Source organism: Apus apus, chromosome 3 (assembly GCF_020740795.1).
Source record: "Apus apus isolate bApuApu2 chromosome 3, bApuApu2.pri.cur, whole genome shotgun sequence".
NCBI classification, from domain to species: Eukaryota; Metazoa; Chordata; class Aves; order Apodiformes; family Apodidae; genus Apus; species Apus apus.
In genome coordinates this window covers 39,294,381-39,317,679 of record NC_067284.1, presented here as the reverse complement: position 1 = coordinate 39,317,679, position 23,299 = coordinate 39,294,381, and the positions used below count along the sequence as shown (strand labels likewise).

General features: G+C 36.7%; 1 protein-coding gene across 17 annotated transcripts in view; it reads right to left on the bottom strand.

Moving 5' to 3' along the window:
• Positions 1–23,299, bottom strand: part of TRDN (triadin) — a 239,479-nt gene that overhangs the window by 111,407 nt on the left and 104,773 nt on the right. For all 17 annotated transcript variants that reach the window (XM_051616090.1, XM_051616102.1, XM_051616086.1 and 14 more), the window contains 4 exons: positions 20,915–20,992; positions 10,831–10,866; positions 9,657–9,719; positions 9,038–9,100 (listed from right to left, as the gene is read on the bottom strand). In XM_051616090.1, coding sequence (XP_051472050.1) covers positions 9,038–9,100; positions 9,657–9,719; positions 10,831–10,866; positions 20,915–20,992 — 240 coding nt within the window. The remainder of the gene's footprint in view (positions 1–9,037; positions 9,101–9,656; positions 9,720–10,830; positions 10,867–20,914; positions 20,993–23,299) is intronic.

Below are 23,299 nucleotides of genomic sequence, written 5' to 3'. Positions count from 1 at the left end.
ACAGACTCCCTTAATAGCCAGAAACATGGAGACCATGAGAATTGCTTTTCTGCTGTGTTTGCATCTCTGCTCTGCTGGATATTTTTCCTTGTCCCTCACTATGGCCCCATTTTTTTTCTTTTTATCTGTTTGGTGAGATACAATTTGATGTCTTGTGAATAGCCATCTCTATCTCTGGATGTTTTCTGAAAATATGTTAGAAAAGCAGGGTTTTGTTTTTTCCACAGAAGACTGAATACTTAGAGGATGACTACCAGTCAATCTTTCAGCTTACAAAGATTTACAAAAATAATGCAGAAAGGAATTTCCATTTTTCCAATGAACCTGCAAGACAGTTGTCTCTGGCTGCATTCTTGAACTGACTCTCCACTGCATTGTCTTTTAGCTTATCATGTGTATCTCTGAGGATATTCCTCCATAATGTTCAAGGTTAGAACACACCATCAGATTATCTAGTCTGACACTTGGATGTCAGAGAGTCCTGTATTTCAACTAGGCACCTTTTCAGCTGATGTGTATCTTCCACTAGGTAAACAATAATCTTCTGCAGACATCAGGGAAAGCAATATCCACCCTATGCTGTGGTAGTTCATCACTCTTAGTGTTAAGAACATGTTCCTCATTTTCAGTCTGAATTCAGTTAGCTCCAGCTTCCAGCCATTCATTCTTGTTAAACTCTTACTACTAGATTAAAGAGAGCTATAGTAACCAGAATATTTTCTTCTTCTGTGAAGGTACTTAGTATCCACAATAACAAAGTCACCTCATTCTGAAGAGATGAATAGAATACTCTGTTGCATTCTGTGAAGAATATCCTTAATTTGTAAATAACCTGAGTGACTTTTTTCTGGTTTTTCTCCAATTTGGACACCTAATCAACATGCAAGTCCCAGTCTCTGCAAGTGCCTTGTACACAGGTGATTGGTGGCCATGGTCTGTGCTCCCTGTTGTGAGGTTTATAATCTCTTATTGTATGGAAAAGCATCAACCTTAACTTACCATTCACCTTGTCAGTTTTAAGGCCACTTTCCGGATGTAAATGTAAGTGGCAATATAACACATGAGACGGTAGGGAATTGGGCCCTGGGGTTAGAAAGACTATATTTGGGTGTCATGAGAGAATATAACTCTGAGTAATGGGATAAAATTAAGCAAGGGAAAATTTAGACAGACTGGAATGAAACACTTCTTAACTGTGAGATCTATTATGTTGTAGAATAATCTTCTGTGGGAATTGATGGAGGGCTAGTTACTTCAGACATTTAAAACTAAACTGGATAAAGTACTTAAAGATATTCTATACAGAATTATCCTGCATTGCCAGAGGGAAGGATTAGATGACCTAGTAGGTCATTTCCATCTCTACTTTCTGTGAAACAAGAGTGAATAACATCACCTGCTGGTAACTGTGCAGGAATCCTAATCTAGCATTTCTTTGGCTTAGTAAATACAAACAATGTGGAGAACTAGGTGTATAATTTGTCTGAAAGCAGAATCATCTACTCATGTAAAAATGTCAGGAAACAGGAGGTGAGTTAGGAATAGGATCCAGGAGAGGAGGAGTACAAGAGGGAAAAATCATGATGGACCTGACATGCATGACAGTGTCATGAGCGAGTCATTAGTCAGAAATGAATCAGCCTGCAGTACAGGAAATGAAACCTGAAGCTCCAGTCAGCCAGCTGGGAAAACTGGATGCTTTTTATAGGCTTTGATGGATAGTCATTGATTCATATAATAATATTACCAATTGAAATAATAGTTGAGACCAGAGATAGAGTCAGCAGTAAGGGTTGTACAAACACATAGCAAGGCAAGCCATTGTCCTACAGAAACATACAAGGAGACAAACAGTCTAGCAGAGAAAGCTGTCATGACAATATTGATAAGTAATATCCTAGAGAAGGATCACACAGTTCTGAGGTCCATAATTTATTTTTTTTTGGTGTGTGTATGCTTTAACAGATGCCAAAACTTGCTCTCAACTCATAACACACCATGCTCCCTTGATTCCTGCTTTTATACAATCATTTTATCTGCATGAGAAGGCACCACACAACGAATTATTTATTATTTCTGTTACTTTTTTTTACATTTGTTTCTCCTCTTAATCTCTCTAAACTCTAGCTGGGTTGGAGTTAATTTTCTTCATAGCAGCTTGTATGGTGCTGTATTTTGAATCTGTGGCTCAGAAGTTATCAAACCAGTGTTTTGGCTATTACTGAACAGTGGTTTCATAACATCATGGCTTTATCTTTCTCCTGCTCTATCTGGTCCACTAAGCTGAGAAGAGGCTGGGAGGGGACACAACTGGGAGGACAGGTGACCCAGATTCTCCAGAGGTATGTTCCCTACTATATAATATCACAGCAATAAAAATTGAGAGTAGAGGAAGAACAGGGGGAAGGGTGGTTGTGGCTCAGATTGGTTGGTCATTGGTCTGCTTGTGGGAGGTGGTGAATGCTTGCCAGTGCATCTTTCCTCTTTCCTTCACTTACTAAGCTCAAACCACTGTTTTCTCCCTTTCAGTCTCCCTATTCTCTTCCCCATTTCACAGATGGGTAAAGAGTGAGCAAGAAGCTCTGTAGGTCTTTAACTGTTGGTCGGGGTCAACCTACTGCATTGTCTTTTTCTCATTGAAAAAACCCACAACAAAACAACCCAAACCAAAGAAACAGTCAGAGTTCTACCCTTAAAATTCCTGCCTTCTACATATTCTAGCAGCCACTCTGAAAACAGGCCTGGCTAATCCAAAATGCACAACAGCATGTATATATGCACCCCTCACCACTGTAGTTTATACCTTTCCCTCATGCTTTGTGTAGTAAGCTACCAGAAAAATTGTGAATAAATATGGTTTAGTTTTTTGTGTGACCAACAGCTTTCAAAATATGATGGGCTCACCTGGTCTGGCCTCTCAATTCCTTTTTGCCCTTGTAAGCAGCCTAAATTGAGACAGCCTCTATACCTCACTGGCTCTGGCAGACCTGACGTTGGGGTTCTTCTGAAAGTACCCACTACCCTCCCATCTGCTGATATCTATCCTGTAACATCTACCACATAAGGGAACATGAGACACATGGCAGTGCCCAAACTGGGCTGCAGAAAGCTGTCAGCATGTCAGTTATTTCCTATCTGGGAATACATTCCTGGGAGTGGGCAGGGGAGTTTTTCAGAAGTTTCAAAATCTGCTCCTGAGAGAACAGAGATGTCTTCCTACGAATCTGTACAAAGCCAATCCACTTGCTCATCAGAAAAAATATGGGATCAACATTTAGATCCCAGATTAAAGTGTTCAATCCATTGCAGATGTATTCACCCAAAGGATTTTAAGCAGTGTGGTATGCATGTAGTCCTCTAGATCAGTGGATATGTTAAACATGTGGTTTTTGTATGTATGAACTTATGTCATAAGATACATTTTATATAATTTTTACTTTTCTGGTAGTGCTGAAAACACCAAAATATTTCCTCTAAGAATGGTGTCACATTTGGATCACATTGTAACAAATTTATAGCCATGAAATAATAGGGTAAGGAGCATGGTGCAAAAAAAATGGGTTCATCATTTCATCAGCAAACTCTTTAAATAGCCACATTTGAAAAAACCCCATGCATACAGAATGAGAGAAAAATATAATTTGCCACCAGGTGTCAGTAGTTGTTCTCTTATTGTAATGGAAGGATTAATACCAAGACTGGAAGGGTAACGTTGAGCACATGAAGTCACAAAATTAGATATTTTTTTTTATGTTTTTCAGATCAGGAATTTAAAAATGAGCAGAGAAATTTGCCTTCGTGTCTGTATAGAGCACAGTAACAAAGAACATACTGTTGGTGTATAAAATGGTCTTTTCTCTCCATGTCCTATTCATTGCTCTTTTTTTGCAAATTACAAAGACTGGCTCTAAAAGCAAAGCAAGAGCAGCTGGTAAAAATTCATCTGTGATTAACCTGTGCAAAAAAAATCACTGTGACCTAGTAGGTCTTGTTTGCTCTTGCCAGATCACCTCCACTCTGCTGTGTCTACTGTAACATAGTAAAACATAGACTTTCCCCCAGCTACATGATCTCACTGGATGACAGACTAGCAAAACTAACCTGGTTAACTGAGTTCTGTGACAGTCATTATATTTTCCATGTTTATATCCAAGATTAACTTTTATGGGTTTTTTTCATGACTGCTAAGTGAGTTCACTTGTTACAGTGACGTCATTAAAATGCACCTCAGTGTTTGTAACATTAAACTCACTGAGACTTTTCCTATTCGGGAGGTAAAGATTTACTTTGGTATCTGGAGAGACATCACCACTCCCCTCTTCTGGTAACATTACATGGTGTGAAACATCGCATGGCATTATGCACCATAGATATATTTTTATCATAGTCATAACTTTATCAGTAATCAGGATGAGGGGATCAAGTGCACCCTCCAGAAGTTTGCTGACAACACCAAATTGGGTGGCAGTGTTGATCTGCTTGAGGGTGGGAAGTCTTTACAGAAGGACCAATAGACAGGCCAAGGCCACTTGTAGGAGGTTCAACCAACACCAAGTGCTGGGTCCTGTGCTTGAGTCATAGCAACCCCAGGCAATGCTACAGGCTTGGGCATGAATGGCTGGAAAGCTGCCCAGAAGAAAAGGACCTGGGGGTGTTGGTCAATAGCTGGCTGAATATGAGCCATCCAGGTGGCCAGGAAGGCCAACAGCATCCTGGCCTGCATCAAGAATTGTGTGGCCAGCAGTAGTAGGGAAGTGCCTCTGTACTCAGTACTGAAGAGGCCACATCTCAAATACTGTGCTCAGTTTTGAGCACCTCACTACAAGAAGGACAGTGAAATGCTAGAGCATGTCTCAAGAAGGGCAACAAAGCTGGTGAAGGGCCTGGGACACAAGTCTTATGAGGAGAGTGTGAGGGAACTGGGGATGTTTAGCCTGGAAAAAATGAGGCTGAGAGGTGACCTTATAGCTCTCTACAACTACCTGAAAGGAAGTAAGTGGGGGTCAGGTTCTTCTCCCAAGTAGCAAACAATAGAACAAGAGGAAATGACCTCAAGTTGTGCCAGTGGAGGTTTAGATCAGATGTTAAGAAAAATTTATTCACTGAAAGGGCTGTCAGGCACTGTAAAAGGCTGCCCGAGGAAGTGGTTGAGTCACCATCCGGAGGAGTTTAAAAGGTGTAGTGTTGTGGTGCTTTGAGACATGGGTCAGAGGGAGATTCTTGAACACTTGTCCAGCTCATTAGGCCTTACATTTTTAAGCAAAAATATTTTCTTCCTAAACATCATTTGTATTTGTTGGTTTCCCTGTTTCTTCATTAGGGAAATAATGAAAGAGTCTAGAAATTTAAGATCATTAATCTAGCTAAAATTAGTTTGGTGTTCAGAATATATATATATATATATATATATATAAAATAAGCCCTGTGGACAACTGTCCTCCATGACATGTCTATACCTGAATTTCCCTGTGTGGAAAGTGGAGGAAAAAGCACTGGTTATCTTTCTAAAGTCATTCTAAGATTTACTATAAAAAATGCTGCACAATACCTATTTTTTTTATTACCATTATTATTTGAAATTATGCAGCAATAACAGGAAGGCAAGATCATCAATGGCAGCTGAGCAGAGTTTTAGTTAGAAAATGGTGTGATGATCCAGGCTGACATTTTCATTGCTTTATAAGCTCATTTATTACCTACATTATTTTTGTTAGAAGCAAAACAAAGTGGAAGAGGAGTTTGCAGCAATCAAATTTAAAGACAAAGGCTGTGTGCCAAACATAATAAATTTTGAGGAAAGCTGATGCAAGAAGGAGCAGAGGAACTCTGGACTGCTGAGACTTTGAGAAAGGGACTATCAGGAAACATTCTCCAAGCAAAATATGAGTACCTGAAAGCACCAATCTCTTCATGTAGGGCTGGACACCAAAGCTTTAACAAAGAGGGTCCCCTTTCTCAGTCAGATGGCAAGCTGGACCCCTCTGAGCCCATGTGTCCCAACCACTGAGTGCTTTAGGACAGTCTGTCAAAGGCTTCTCTTTGCCAAGGCTCAGCAAGTCCCTTACAGAGATGTGGAGATGCAGCTCCTTCTATAACCAGCATAGCACTAGATAGATTTTTGTAAAATGTTTTGAAGTGTGACTGCACCATACCCTTGTGTCAGACAATTATGTTTGTTTAAGCAAGGCCTCTGAGTTTGTAACAATGGAATTATCTATTTTTCAGTACAATTAGCACAATGTTTTTGTACAAGATGAGGGTCAGAGGATTAATGTGGTTTTATCTACAATGCATTTTTAAAAGCTAATTAAGAATTATTCAGTTCACTCTGTATTAAAGACTGAGAACATTTCACATTAGATGACTCTTGCTTCTCTGCAGCAGCAGAAAGAGAAAGGGGGAGAGAGAGGAATCGAGAGTGGAGAAAGCTTGAGCTGGCATGCAAATAAACAAATACTTCACGTGGGTGCAGTTAATGGAGAGCAATAAAAAAACCTTCATTCTGGTAAGGCTAGAAATTAAATTGTCTCCTGGACAAAAGAGCTAATATAAAATATTAATCAGCAAAAATATTCAGTATTTGCAATCACAAGGATGCCTTGTTAAAGAAAGAGATATGGAGAGGAATAGAAGGAAGTGCCACTCTCAGAGCATGATTTCAGAGATGTTTTCATCACCTAGTGCTTGCAGAGCATCTCCTCCTCTTTCTCTCCCTTGCACCTGGCAGCCTGTACACACCTCCATTCCTCCGTGGGAAAAGCTTGGTTAATGGGCCTCCTGTCAGAGATGAGCCTTCAGGGAGGAGGGACGGTGCAGAAGAGGAGCAGCTATGGGAGCGGGGTACCAGGCAGCCAGCTTCTGGCAGAATGAGCTGCTTGCTGGCACAGGGTGGGTGCGGGTGGCAGTGAGGGGACAGCACAGCCTGCATGCACCTCAGCTTCAAGGATTGCAAAGGTTAGGGGAAGAAAAATGAGAGACAAAATCAGAGGCATCCAGAAGTAATGAGAGGATTTGGAAACCAGGATAAGGAGTTTATTTTTAATACAGTAGCCTCTGCCTAGCCTTTTAATGGGAAAAGGCAAGAAAACTGGAAGCTTTTCTTACACTGTTGCTTTTGGATACTCATCTGCTGATTCAAGTGCTCTGAGGTTCATTTGCTGTGTATGCCCAAATATTGTGTATACTATCAGACACTGAGGTGCCTCATTTAAAAACTGGACTATGCACTACTGTTTTGTTGATCAAATGTGGCAATTATTTCAGGCTTAAAACCTTTTAAGGATAACAGTAGGTGCTGTCAATCAAAGCTAGAAAGTACACTGCATTCAAAGAGCAAGCTGAATAAGGAATAACGGCAACATGTGTAGCTAGAATATATTATGGATTACTATCCTCTTACACAAAGGCTAGTAAACTCTTCAAAATACAGCAACCTACAGAGCTAATAAAAGGGACAGAAATATGTGGATGTCTTGGTTTGTCTAATTTGTGTCTTTCTAGCTTTGGTAGGATGACTCACTGGATTTAGCAACAGCTTGTGAAGATGAACATATTAATAACTTTATGCAGCAGCTCTGCCATAAAATGTAATCTTTTTACAAGTCTGTATTCTCAAGTGAAATACAAGCTTAGAATCAGAATAAAATTAGAAAAGATATTTGAATTGTCATCTTATTTTCTTTTTGAATTTGTGTTTATACATTTAAATATGCAACTTGGAAAATAATATTCACTTTCATCCTCATCTCTTCCCTAGTGTGCCCCTCTCCACTATAAAAGACTGAAGCATATTTAAATATGGGGCTACCAAGATAGTAGTACTCCAAGGTAGTCTGTGTCATTATGTGTATTTCTATACAGTACCAAACATAAATTAACCTTTTTACTTCCATCTGTAAACACTTGAATAGGAAAACTTATGTGGACCATGTATGACAAAAAAGCCAGTTGCATATTGAAATCTGCATATGTAATCCACAATGTTAGTAAACCATTATATACATATATCCTTCCAGCTTTTGATAAAATTCAACAGATTTGAATAATTAGATAACAGAGCACAGGGCTTGCCTTAAGGGTATAGTAACCATAGCCCTGAATTTTTCAATCCTATTAAAAACCTTTCTCTGTGGTTTTAGGCATTACTCTAGTCTACAGAAAGGTACATCTGACTACTTGATGACTCATAGCAGGTTACACGAAAGTGTCTGACAAAGCAGAAGGCAGAACAAGTGTTCCAAAATATTAAGATTATGACCAAACTGTTGGACTGGCCATTTAATTTCTCCTGGATTTTAATGTTACCTGATTTTAATGAGACAGTTTCACAGACTGTGTCACTCACGGAGATATGTATGCATGTGTGCATTAAACATACTCGTAAATTTAGTCAAATAATGGGAAAGAAAAGTTACATCTATTTTACTGTAGACAATATCAGAATTATGATTCCTAATCTTATTGAAAAAATTATCTTTTTATGCTCAATGTCATGAAACACAAGAAATTATATTCAGGCCATTCACTGACTGAAACATTTTAAACAACTATTTTGTGGGCATGGTTAAAGCCTCAGAAAGATATTTTGTTTGTTTTTTTTGGTTTTTACCCCATTAAGTGGTTTGATATGTTGAAATTTCTATTTATTACTGAAAATGGACTGAATTTATGAAATAATTAATGCAAAATTCTATGCACTCTATTCAATCTTTCCATGCCATGTACTTATGCTCTTATTTAGTGGATAAGAGAAAACAGTGTTTATAATGTTTTTTTAAAAAATCCCAGGCTCACAGAACTGAAAATTACATTGTATCTCCACATGCATATATGCATAATGTAATTTGCATAAATACTACCTGTAAACATATAATGTAAACAGTTGATATAAATAAATAAATCCTTCTTTGTATATCCATCTTGGATTCTGAAATGATAATGAATTACGTACACCTCTATCTTAAATGCTTGAAACCTGAAAGTGCTTACAATTAATAGGCAGATATCTACTGCAGGGAAAGACACTTCAATTTCTTACCTGCTTTTTTAATTTCAGAGACAGCTGTCTTCTCATCAGTTTTCTCTTTTTTTCCTTCTTTTTCTAAAATTTAAAGAAAGTAATTTCACATGCTAGATCTCTGAATCATACACTCAAATATCTAGTCAGCCAAGTCCTGGTGGGCACATCTTATAAAAAATATGACTTATTTGGGAGTTTAGTTCAGATTACTCCCTTGTAGCACTTGAACTGAACTAGCGACAGAGCAATCAGCTGAAAAGGAAAATTAATCAGTATGCATCAACTGTGGATGATTTTGACCCTTAATAATTCATCAAAGGCTAGGCAAAAATCATCAGTGCATGAATGTGGTACCTTTTAGCTTAATCTCCAGTAGCAATGAGAACATTAATAAATAATGAATGACATAAATATTTTCCATGAAAGTAAGGCCTTTTAGATGTTTCCTGGGAATGAATGATCCAAAATTGTATTTGGGTTGATATAAAGGTTTTGCAGTTTGGACAGTGAACACATCAGGCATTAAATACTGAAGAAGTCATTACATGCAAAGAGTGACTAAGCAGTGATGGGAATTGAGCCAGCAGTGGGAGTGAAAAGTTTAATGAGGCAAATACGGAACATTCCCAAACCATACCTTTCTTCTTAATTCCAGTTGAAGCCCTCTTTATATCAGTCCTTTTCTTTTCTTCATTTCTCTCTAAAAAAAAAAGGAAATAGAACTTCATCTGACTATTTTTACATACAGATACACATATATAGCCATGTATAAGCACGTATATATATCTGGTATGGGAATCCTTGAATAACTGTAGTAGGCTCTAGATTTGATAAGCTGGTCATTTATTTAGGAGTTTACTATCAATACCTCAGAAATACAGCATAATACTCAGAGTGGATGTGGAACTAAAGATAGAACTGGAACCCGTGTGTACAGCAGATAAGTACTTAAGTACTAATTCAAGAAATTATGCCCATTAACCTTGTGCAACTAGGAGTTTACTGTGGTGATTCAGAAACCATGTATCTGTTCAGCTTATTTTCTAGAAATTGACTAAATGGCAGCAAAACTTGCAAGTGACACTTGGGAATAAGTGCAGAATGCCCCAAGAAGCCTGTAAAAATAATATGGCTTTATAACCCTTTTTATGGATTCAACCTTTGAAACTTACAAGACTTCTCCTATTGGAGAACTACAGTCAAAGTATCATCTACAAAAGAACATGACTTGTTCTTTTAAAAGGGTGTGTGACTATTTTGTCAATTAATTGGGTAATAGTAGAAATAAGGACTTTTTTGCCTTTTTTTTTTTTTTTTTCCCAAAAAGCTACAGCAGTTTAATTACTTATTTCATTAACGTTATTAATTACAAAATTGAGAGTACAGTAAAGGAAATGAGAAAGCTCTAATTCTTATATTTCCTTTGGGAAATGGATCCCTGTTTTGATGGATAAGAAAACAAGACCACAAGAATAACTAATCTAAAATTTTTTGTCCATTATTCATCCACCAAATGCTAAATTTGTTATCTACAGTTTGTACTGTGTGGCTTTGGGTGTTGATGTAGTAAAAGATACTGTAGTTTTCTTTTTTGTGATGTTTTACTGTAATGAATGTGGGTAAGAAACCAAGTTTTATTACCTTATAAAATGGCGCAAACACAGGACCACAAGCCTGTAAGCACGAGTCTTTACTGCAAGAATATTTAAGTTATAGGAAGATTTTCTGAAGTCAGCAGATCCAAGAAGCAAATATAATATTATCCCTTCCATAAATTAACATGAAGATAAAAGAAAAATGAAGAAACTTACTTTTCACTTCTCTAGCTACCACAATAGACTTTTCTTCTGCAAGAAAAAATACAGACAAACAGGGAATGGAAAAAAAAAATAAAATTAAATACCTCACAATGTGCTTCCTAAACAAAAATAAAATATCTGTATATTTGATAGAAAAATTGATATTTTAATAAGTACATTAATTTCACAGCCTTTCTGTAGTGGTTTCATAAATAAAGTTATTTTGTCTATCATGGAAGTAATGTATTTACCAAGATTCAGTGTCTCCCCAAATCATGCATGATTTTTTTTCTAAAATAGTGTTTAATATTAAGTATCATATTGATGTGTTCCAGTTATTCTTTTTAAGTCAGTTTCTTCAATGCACATCCCTGGTTAAAGTCTCAACAAAATCAAGCAGAAAACCCTTGCATGTGTTTTACAGAATATTTCTCCCAGTGTTTTGTGTGCTGAATTCTCCCTGCTGAAAGCCTCAGTGTGCTGCACTTCATGCTACGAGTTACTTTGTGTCATGAGCGTGCTTTATGACACTCAGGTTCCTTATGCTCTTAGAGAGAGGGTATCAGAGTAATGCTCGTCCTTTACAAGCTTGTCTGGAGCTTCATTTGTTTGTGTATTTGAATATTCTTGCTATTGCCTATCAATGGGGTTCTCAGGAGTCTCTCTCACACTTTAACATGCTGTTCCAGAGGCTCATGTAGGGACTGCGGCTGCATCCTCAAAATGGAAGACTCTTCAGCCTCAGACTACACACAAGCTGTTCCACAGCTCTATTGTCCTGTGCCATTTAGGACTTCTTAGTGATTCATTTTCACATGTAATGTACAACTCTTCCAATTTCTAAAATGTGTAATTGTTTACTCTGCTTGATTTAACCAAAACTGTTAAACCTATCAAGTCTATCAGCTACTATCAGAAAAAAAAAAACACACCACTTCCTTCTAATTGTCTTCCTTCCACTAGCTTTTACTCCTAGTAACTAAAGACTGGAATGCTGCTGGTACTTCTGTGATTTCCATTTTTTCCTGAGTACCTCAGTTCTGGGGTATCTGTCAACAGCTCCACTCTTACAGTTAGATTATTTTTTTTACTTCCTTATACTCCTAGTGCTAGGTAATTCAAAGGAATAATTTGTAAGCCAAAGATTCTTGCAATCAACAAGATTCTTTTTAATCAGAGGCACATTTCTGCCTGTGAATCTGTAGCATACTTCTGGTGCCCAGCAAAGCCCTAAGTCTGCTTTCATAGCAAGGTTCAGAGCCATGTGCATCTTGAGAGTCACAAGCTGAGACATGGAGCTTTAAGGAATGAAGCTTTGTATGGGGGATATACAGAAGTAGCAGGAATTTTTACTGCAAGCAGCCTAAAACACAAGGAGATACATCCCTGCCTGAAGAGTTTCTATTGCTAAGCCATTCCACCAATTAATTCCACTGACAGAATTGTCTCCATCAAGCTCTTAAGCTGCAATATTCAGTGTGTCCAGTGAGCCTAGAGACATCTATATTTGTTATGAATTTTCTAAAGGATGATTACATAGAGGTATGAGAGGACTGTGGCACCTATTTCCCATCAGCACTGCCCAATGCAAGATATCCATTCTTGGTCAAGTGTGAGAAAAAGTTACAAGGCTTCCGTTCACATCTCAGCTGCATCTCACCCCACTGATGTCCCTTACAGGTACTACTGACAAAAGTTTATGTAAATCAGAATGGTAAATGGGTATTTCAGAATGAGTTACTTGTAATTTAAGGAAGCAATCCCATTTTCTGAATAAATTTATTTCCTCTCAATTTGAGTAGCTCACATTTAGATTCTTGTGTATTAAGTGTATATTTAACACCAACCAATATTGTCACTTTTGAAGCAGCAAATGCAGTGAGTTTTCTCCAGATGTACACACAGTTAAATGAAGAGGTAGAGCAAATAATTAAATAGGAACTTTGGCAGATCTTTTGCATTGTAAAATATGAACCCCATCTGTTAATTGAAAGTTCTTATTTTTTTCAGCTACGAACAGTAGCAGGACTACAAATGTCCATGAGTGTGATCATAATATGCATGAACAGTGGGTTACACAAGGAAACACAAGGAGTTTTGATGATTCAGGGTTGACTACAGTATGGAATTCAAGTGCAATTGAGAATTGAAAAATGTATTGTTATTGTTACTGCCTTTTAATATTGTAATTAATGATATTTATCACCAGAAGCACTAGTGCTGGATCACTTTTTCACATACAGGCTGCCAGAGATGCATACAAAAAGACCTCACCTTCAAAAGCCTGCAATGCATTTACAAGGATGAAAGAGGGATATATGGAGATGGCAGAGTACAAGATGACAGAATGGGTCAGCCAGACAAGCAATGTACTTCGAGTTAATCCAAGTTTTTTTCTGTAGACTGTACTCAAAACTGGACTTTATGTAGTACAAGGAGGAAACCAGTGAGAATAAGAAGTGTGAATTAAAGCAGTGATGTGCTGAGTGGGAAATTCACATATATAATTTATCCAAAGGGGAAAATAAGGAAGCAGCAAAGAATAATTTGCTTGAGTGGCTGGAGCAAAGAGAACAGCCCTCAAGGAAAGAAACATGAGATTAAGTTACTTATTTCTCAATAAGTGTTGAGAGACTGAGGACACTGGTGGAAATCCAAGTAAGATTCAACAGAGACCAAGCAAGACGTGTTTCTGAATTACCTTTACCAGTTTTGACAACATCTTTGTGTTATTGTCATGGGACAGCTAATTCTTGAATGACAGGGGGAGGGGAGATAGCATAAACATGCTAACAATGCAGCACTTGAAAACAGACCTGGCAAGGCCAGTCTGCTACTGCGCCAGCATTGAGTGGAAGCTAAATTTAGGGATGCATGTGAGTTACTGAGCATAATGTCATGGGAATGCTGGCCAGGGACTGGAAGAGGAGGGTGCTGTAAGAGTTTTTTCTCCTTATTGCTCCAGATGCTTCATGTGCTTAAGGTGACACTGACTCTGGAAGGACTTGTCAGCTCTTCCCGTCCCCTCTGAGAAGCTGAGGTAAGGAGGGCAGCAAATACAGCCACTGGTACCTTCTTTTGGAGAGGCGTGTGCGTAACAAATACTAACTAGTGGGACTGAATGCCAGTAGTTTGGACATGTTTTGATTCAGATAAACCTAAAGTTCAGGTACTTTGCAAGGCTTATCTGCATTTATATAAAATGCTATTGTCAGGAATTCTCAGGAGAAAAACTCTTGTGAAAGACTGGATATTGCCTGGCTTTGTGAATACTACAACAGTTTTTTTGTCTACTGATTCTGGTCCTGGAAGAAATGAGCAACAGCAGAGATATGTGTACTCACTTACAACAAAAGCAGAGCAAAACAAACTTTCATGTTGCTTTTTCTGAGAAACCGTAACTTAGACTGAATGCAGTAACTTAATTCCAGATAGAAATTGAAGCCATATTTCTGCAAGCACCTCTGTACACCTTAAGCTGTCATCAGCATAATTTTAAAAGATCTTCCAAAACATCACCCCAACCTATATTTTTAGATTTCTATTTCCTTATTAATTTTGAAGAAATAATGGTTGTTCTTCCTTTGTTTTAGTTGGTGACTGAAATCCTTTCCCTGCTGAAATCAATGGGATTTTTGCTGTTGATTTCAGTGGGACTTGAATATCCTTTAAAATATTAAATTACTCATTGCTTTTCAATTTTTATAATGATACTTCTTTCACCTTTGCATGTTGCTTAGGGTTGAGACTGGCAATGACTGGTAAGTTGCACTTTTGATTCTAGACAACTTCACACATGTTCACACAAGAAGGCCCCTTTAGGGTTACAAACATTTTAGAGGAATTAAAAAAAATGCAAAGGAATATTTCTGTTTCATTTAGGATGTCATGAGAAATCACATTTTAAAAAAAAATTAAATCCAAATTATAACTAAAAATTCACCTGAGCTACCTTTTTAAGAAAAATCCCTTTCTGAGATAACAATGTCCTTTTTGGTCCATTTATTTTCTCTGTGAGTAACAATCCTGTCTTGTCTCAGCCAAACTACTGAAAAGTCAAGAAAGATCAATGTAGGCTAAATAGTATTAATCTAAAGTTTTTAGAATGGCTTCTTTTCCCACACAAAGACATGGACACACACAAACACTAACATACTCTCTCCAATTTACAGGTGAGTGCTTAGGCCAAAATTAATGCATTTTTGGAAAGCTCTGTTTAAGCTGCAGCATTTCATTTCAGCAGACTAATGCAAAACAATTTGTTCTCCTGTTGAGCAAGTGAAAAACTAATGGGTCACACAGGTCCTGAAGTCCTAGGCAATCTCTCCAATCTCATTTTGCTTTTTGAACCACTTCACCATTTTCAAATCCCAATTTGAAACACTATTTGGCAGCTTTGAAGATTGCTTATGGAGATATTTTCAAAGTCTGCAGAAAGCATGGAATAGTAATATCATGCTTGAAATTCCTAGTGCTTTCATGTGACCCACATAAGTGTTCCTCATTTCTTCCTAGAGTGATTATAGGCTCTTTTTTCATGGCTTTGTTGAATTAAGCACCAAAACTATTCGTTAATAGCATGGGGCCATATGTTGCTCTCAGTAAACCACACAGTGGGGAGCAAAGGAATACAAATACCAGAGTAATGAAGCCAGAATACACATGTCAAGGGGAAAAAAAGAGGGCACACCAACTTCCATGACAAGACCATCTACAGAAGCTCCATTTGACAATGGTCAATGGCACATACAATACAAGTATGTGTATGATAAAGAATTACATTCCCAGAGGAACACTGACTTCTTAGGGAATGATCTTCATTAGCACGAGCGAAGCCAACACAGCTAAGGCAGCAGGGTTAGACTTTTCCCTCCTTGTGACTGGCATTCTGACTAGGCATCATCAATCAACAGCAGCATCATTTGTGTTGCCAGTGCTGGGAAAGGCTTTGATTATTCATTTTGTGGGGTTTGTTTTTGAGCAAGACAGTCTGAGGTTTAGGAAAACGGGATGACCAGCCTATGCAGGACTTCTCGTGCAAGGGTTCCACTTTTCTGTCCAAAGAAACATGGAGTTTTTGCCTTTAAAAGCCTAGAGAATCTTAAACAGAGTAAGTATTTTCCATTTGCAGGTGCCACATACGTGAAAGAATGTTGCATATCTGCACCAGTTAAAAAGCAGTTTAAAAGTTAAAATAGCCTTCAAAGTTTTTTGTTCTCTTTGACAGGGTAGATTTTGGTTACTATTTATTGTAAATGCATTTTCTAATATTTTAAATTGTATTATTATTGTTAATGAGAAAACAGTAATATATGAAATCAAAATACGCATATATTTGTATATATTTTTTGTAGATTATAATAAGCTTTTTTCCCTTTGTCTGTTAATTTTTTTCTGCCTTATGCTAGGACAAAAGTAGTACAGAAGAGCCTCATGTCATTAAATAAAATGTCAAGGGCTTTCTGGAACAGTAGAAGGTTTAGGCTTTTTTCATCTTAACTAAATCACTGGAGTTTACTGCTTAAATGTCTAACCTAATCATTAAATAACTCACTTTGAAACCTTGTGCATATTATTTCAAAGGTTTTACTGTCTTCTGTATAGACTTATGGAGATGTAGGGTCCATATTTCTCAACAAAACTTGGTTTTATACTGTATATACAGTATTCTGTTAGTGCTGCTTAAACTGTCTTCTAATAAACTAGATTAAAACCTAACACATTGTATTATGACATTTCCAACAGAAATATTTTTTCTTATTTTTTTTTAATTCTCTCTTGCATTAAAATTTATCAGAAAATGGATTTCCATCCACAAATCATGTCAGTATTATAAAAAAAATTCTAAATTGGCAATTCAAAATTCTCAATTTTTGAAAGGCTTCTATTGTATCTTGAATCACTATCTTTCACTAGAAGGATTTTCAAGTGTAATTTATTTTATAGTATCAAAGAAAAAAAAAAGTTTTTTATAGAACAATCTGTGTACAGAAGAGAAGAAGGCCATTGACAGACTGTACAGAGGCAGATTGATTTGTACAAGATTTATACACTTTTATACATCAAGGGAGCTTTGTCAAATTTTGTATTGACTTTAGTAATTTATATACTCTTGGTTATATCCCCTAATGTTATATTCATGAACTGAGATATAGACTAGAAATTCTTCTTAAGATAGTCACATCGTGTACATTCTATACAACAACAAAAATAGACACAGATTTCTATTTCAATGTCAATTTAGCCTCCACAGGAGTTTTGTACAAAGTTAAATGTATTTCTCAGTAACTCACTTTACTGCATTCTGCAAAATCTGTAATTAGAAGATTCAGTGACCTAAAGAAAATTTATTTTTTTTTTCCTTAAAGATCTTCCAAAGACATGCAGAAGTTTGGTTTTTTTGTTTTCTTTTCTTTTTTTTGTTTTCTTTTTTTTTTTTTTTTACCTTGTTTAATACCACAAATACCAGCAGGATGGCAAAGAACAGGCAGCATACTTCAGTCAAAGGAAGAGGATGTTTCAGAGCCCATCATGATCCATGCACAGATCAGGATGATTATGTTGGTGACTTTTCCATGAGGAGTGCTCTCCCAATCAGAGATAGAAGCACAGATTTCTAGGACCGTACAACTTGGAAAGTTATACTCAGATACAACGCTGTTAGAAGTTTTTTTTGTGATACAATGCTCTTCAGAGTGGTACAAAGCATTCAGTTTGTTTGAGATCATGTGTAATATGATGAAGGTGCCTTCCACTGAGACAAGGATTTTGATACAAGCCTCTCATAAAGGTACTGTGATCTTGTGAGAAAGCAAAGACGTTATTCTGGAACACTTAATATGGAGCCTTACGGCTAACTGACTAAGCCTCTGAGATTAGTTTTGACATTTCTTGTCTAACTGCAGCATCTCCCTGAGAGATTACTCTGCCATGATAGAGAGCATAACATGCAAGGACTGTCAGAAAGGAGAGTCCTTCTCAGGTGAATGAGGAAACAGAGGGAGCTGCGTGAGCCGAGCAAAAAAGTCACGAACTGAGAGAATCAATATGCATTTCAGAATTTTTAAGATGCCAGTGGGTAACAAAATACAAGAAAGCTAGAGAGAAAAGATGCAGAGAAGACTACAGTCAAGGAAGTAGCATATTAAAGTAAAAGTTCAGATAGCTCTAGAGAGCTTCAATTTATGTCCGGCACTGGCATCCTCCATAGATGGCAGCATCTGAGTGTCAGCCAAGCTGAGAGTGCTGCTTCCAAGTCCTTGTGAAAGCTCCAGCACAAGATAAGATCAAGCATTTTAAATTAGTTATTTTACTTCATGGCTTGCCAAACAAGGTTTCCAAGCTTGGAACACAAGTAGAAGTCATGTGTCAAAGTCTTTTGCTTCACAAATTCTCTTTTCCTTTTTCTATTGTTTATTGTTACAGGATTTTTGTTTTAGTTTGTGGGGTTTTTGTGTTATGCTCTTCCGTTGGTGACCTGAAACTTCAAACCTTTCATTGAACTCTGAGTAGCACCTCAAGAAAATATTTTTCTTTCCAACCACAAGACATCTGAAAAGTTCAATTCACATGCACATTCTCCAATGCAATCTATTGCATACTGCTATAATATAGGGTAGAAATTTGGATTGTCTAACATAATCACCCCTTTTTCAAAATATTTATTGTCAAGGTAAAGGAAGAGAAATTGGCAATGACAAGAGTAAGGTTGAGATTTAATACCCAATATCAATATACTGCTTTTCTAAGACCTCAAGAATTCAGCAGAGCATAGTTTCTACTGGGCATTGGATACTATCCAGGAAAAGCTTTCTATTTGAAATAATGTAAAAATGTTAGGGACATCTGGCACATACACTGCCACTGTTTGCACTTATCAGAAATCAAGAATGGTCCAAGATTAGTGAAAATATCTCAATTTAGAAAAAGAGTAACATCTTTTCAGCCTTTACCAGCTGCATGGTTTTGTATCTAATGTCTGAATATCACTGAGTTGTAAGCCTAGGGTTTAAACAGATTGGTTGCATAAATATTTTGTGTGACAACCATTCTGCTACTTCCTATGGTTTTACTGTTTTTCAGAGCTGGTTGCTTTAGTCAAAGGCTGGGCCAGTCCTTCCATGTAATATAAAGCACATTTTGTAGTTAACAAATGCTTGTACTGGTTTCCTCTTCCGAGAGCATAGTATACTATCTATGACTATACTTACAATAAGAACAACCTTTTGCTTCAACCTGTCCCTTCACCTGATCAGTGACATTTATTGACGTGCCAGCCATAAAGATATGGAAGCATTAAAGAGTCACAGAAAGATGTCTCTGCAACTACCTCAGAGATTTAAATTTCTCTGCCTACTCTTATTTTTCCCTTGTGATAGTGTGTCAAATATTCCCATACATTACTTTGTTTCCACAGGGCTGAAATAAAGCTTCAGTGTTTGGGGTTCCTAAAGGCACTGTGGCCTATTTTCTCATATATGGTAATCACACAATAGCACAATATAACAGCTTTCATAGCAGCATTTTACAAATATTGCTTTCTTCTTAACTTCCTCCAAAAGTCTTACATGAACAGTATTGTATCCTAGTGACTGGCCTTGAGTTTTAAAGGGAATTTAGTTGTATGATTCTAAGCAGATAACTTCCCCACCCCCAATTTGTTTGCCAAATGGATGTTTAATTTACATTTACAATTACCTCAATTGCATGCATAAATGTGATAATGAAACACCAAATGTGTAACTGGTCACAAATAGTCATTTCCATGTGCAATTGCAGTAATTCCATGCTCCTCATGATTTTGAAAATCAAGAACTTAATATTAATTTGATACTAGTTCGTGTTGTATAACAGTTATATTTAAAGATTAAGTTTATCATTCAGCAAATGCAGCAGCCTTTTACTATTATGTCTTTTTTTCCATTATGGTTAATTGGTGCATAACAGTGTTTAACATTGCAGGCACTTTTTGCTGATAAGCAGGGTTCAAATATTTCCCCAAAATAAGCAGGACCACAAACCTTTTTATATGTTATATTGTGTCAAAATAACCTCAGTTTTATACTCCTTTAAACAGTGAACTTTTAAAGAAATGCTCATTTGAGGTAAAAGTTTTTGGGGAAAGAGACAATAAGTCTCTTAAATATTTTTAGCCAAACATTCTGAATAACAATAATAACATTATATAAATCTCTAATAAAATTAACTGACTGTTTTAATCATAGGTTCTGCCACATTCTAACTATAATTTTGTGTTTCCAGATGCAGGTGGATCTTATACCTGTTGTTACTTACTCTGCTGCCATCCCATCTGTTTTCCTCTTAGATTGCAATTCCTTTCTGGATAATGTAGAACTAAGACCTCTATGAGAGATACTAGCAAGTACCATGGAGTGACTAAATGACTCTAAAGTATTATACAAATACTACCATAAAATTGCATTAAAAGACTCATGTATTTTGCACTACTGAATTGTATGGCATACAGACCAAGACTCTACATTGCATTAGGAGCTTTAAGTCATGGGACATAGTCCATTTTAAAATTAAAATGCTTATTTCAACCATTTTACTGATATGATTCAATTATATACAATATAATTCAATTGCAAAGTTATGTTTTAATCTTCTGAAGGTAAGGTCTGTCTTTGTATTTCTCTTTCAGTAGTTTTAACAATAAGAATAGGGTTGATAAACGCAGAGCCTGAAATACTATGCTCCTTATTGCAGATAACACACAGAATCATTACTGAATTACAATTGCTGAAAGAGTAATCTGAAGTATATTAAGAGGATAATGCTGATTATATTTACAGTTAGATGGCAACTTACTGATGAACACCATGCATAGCATTTTACAGATTGGGCCTCAATCCTGTAATCTATTTCATTTAGGAAATGCCCTGAGCCATCTGTGGGACTGCTACAAAGAATATGTAGGTCTTGCCATGCAAATATGATTGTACCATTCATTTCCCAGACCTAATAGTTTGATGAGTTTTGTAATCCAGGTTATGTTTATTAACAAAAATCCATTAGAACAGAGTGTTAAATTAATGAGTGAAAGCCAGAAAAGGAGGAAAACATTCAAACTTGCCTTCGATAGCTTCTGGTTTCTTTCTTGGACTATGTTCTAGAAGAAGACGAGGTGGTATCATTTCCTTATGTCCTCCACCTGAATATACAGGTTAAGAAGCATAGAAAATATATTCATGAACAGGCTGAGCAGAATCGCTGGGAAGCTGATCTCTCTTTAGAATTGTTCATGGTTAAAATATTACACTATGCATAAAAGCTATTACATTCCAGACACTGTAGGAAGGAAATGTATTTCTCAACAAATAAAGTAATTTGTTTTAAAGAGGTACATTTTAAATTAATGAAGTCCAAGTGACTCAAGTATATGCTGAAATGCTTACAATTCTATTTTTCTTCATTAGCCTAAAAAATTCTGAATAATAATGCTGTGATAATAGGGTTACATATTCATGATGCTTCTTCTACAGTAAAAGCTCATGTTCTTCTGTCAAACAAATGATCTTCAGTTCCCTCAAGTCCACTTATTATGAACTTCTTGAATCACCAGTAAAAATTATGATGTTTCTCATCCTTAAGGATTACTCCTAATTAGCGAATATCAACTAGGTCATGCACTGTAAACACTGATGAGGTTCTGATTCCAGCTGCTGACTGAAACACCTCTACTCTCTCATGGTGTTGAACTGGAACTTCCCGTACTGTCTTAGCCCACGTGCAGATAACAGGCTTTATCCAAAACATTTTTAACTTCAGTGGGGAAAGGTTCACAAACACATCTATTGCACCCACATATTACTTAAGCTTCTTTTCTGCTTTATAGCACCTGTTTGGAGTATTTGTATTTCCTTTTAATAGGTAGGGTTTTTTCCCTCTGATATTTATGCTCACTAGCTGTAATGCCCTTGCCCTTTGGAAAGCATACTATTTTGTCCTGGGAAATAAAATTAATTAGTTAAATATAATACTGATACAGTTGTATGTACCAGCCTACATTCACAGCACCAGAGTCCACATGCAATCAGGCTGTTAAATCTCAGCTCCAGCTCCACATCAGAAACTCGAAGCCATGCCTCATGCTCAGTGATAGACTCAGAAGAGAAATTAAGGTCTTAATGAGCCTTGGAAACTACAGTATCATACTTACCCCTCTTGTTTGACAAAGTTATGTATACTCATGGGGAATGCACAAGAGAAACATCATCTTGAAGACAGCAGTGAGATTTGAGTACCATGGTCTTAATGCTATTGCATCTCATCAGCATATGTATGGTTGCAGGCAAATAATTTACAAGCATGTAATTTAGCTCATATGTTAATTTGTGTGAAGTATCACACACAGAGCTGCTCTAACTTAACTCACATGCCTAAGCCACTGACAAAACATCAACACATTGTCAAAAACCAATGTTCTGAAGGCACTGTGTAATAAATTGTAAAAATCTTAGATTTTACATATTTTTCCTATGTTGGCAAGAATCACAACTGAATATTTACTGTTCTCTTCACAGAATGACTGAGGCCTTAAAATGAATGGTAGACAAACCAGAAATCCAGATGTCTAGCCATGACTAAAAAAAAAAAAAAAGTATTTAAAAAAACAGTCCTGAAATTGCAAACTGAGCTAATGAGATGCTGAATACCATTTTTTTCCAACCAGAATAGAGAAATTATATCCATAACCTCTGTCAGTAAAAAGAAACTTCATTAATTAAAGGTTCAGAATGAAAACAAAAGCAATTTAAAAATTAATGAAGATTGGGTAAATAATCCTTTTTTTTCCTGCTAGTTTTGATTAAAGTCCTAGACTAAAGTTAAGTATTTTTTTTCTTTTATTTGTTTTTATCTAAACTAGATCACCTATTAGTCCAATTTCACAATCTGAATGAGATGCTTTGTGCGAAAGTTGGTAAAGGGCAGTGGCTCAGTTTGTTGATTGGATCAGTAATGAAGAAGGATAGCCAATAATCTGGACTGCGGTGTGGTATCTACTGTGTGGGACAATGATCTAACACCTCAAGGTCAAAGTATAGGCTGGCCCCAATTATCTTCCTGTTCTTTGCTATAGTAGCAGTTTTCTAATGATTACACCCATGTTAGTTGGTATAATGCCAGTGCGATACCACTTATTGCTAATGACTTGTCAAGTTCTATTTTATAGCTTTACAAGTTTTGAACAAATCGTTTATTTCATGCAAATTGACCACATGATCCGATATGAGAGTGTTTTAAGCACCAAAAGCTTAAGCTTCACAGATCAAAAACTTTCCCTTAGGCCAGAATGTTTGTTCTGAGCGGGTTCCCATCCACTCTGATACAAAGCTTCTTTAATGTGTCCATGTGTTATTATATGTCTCTCTATTCACTTTGATGGGAATGCACAGAACAGTAGCTGAATGAATATTTTATCTATTCTTTTGATGAAATATGTTAAAGGGGATATCTT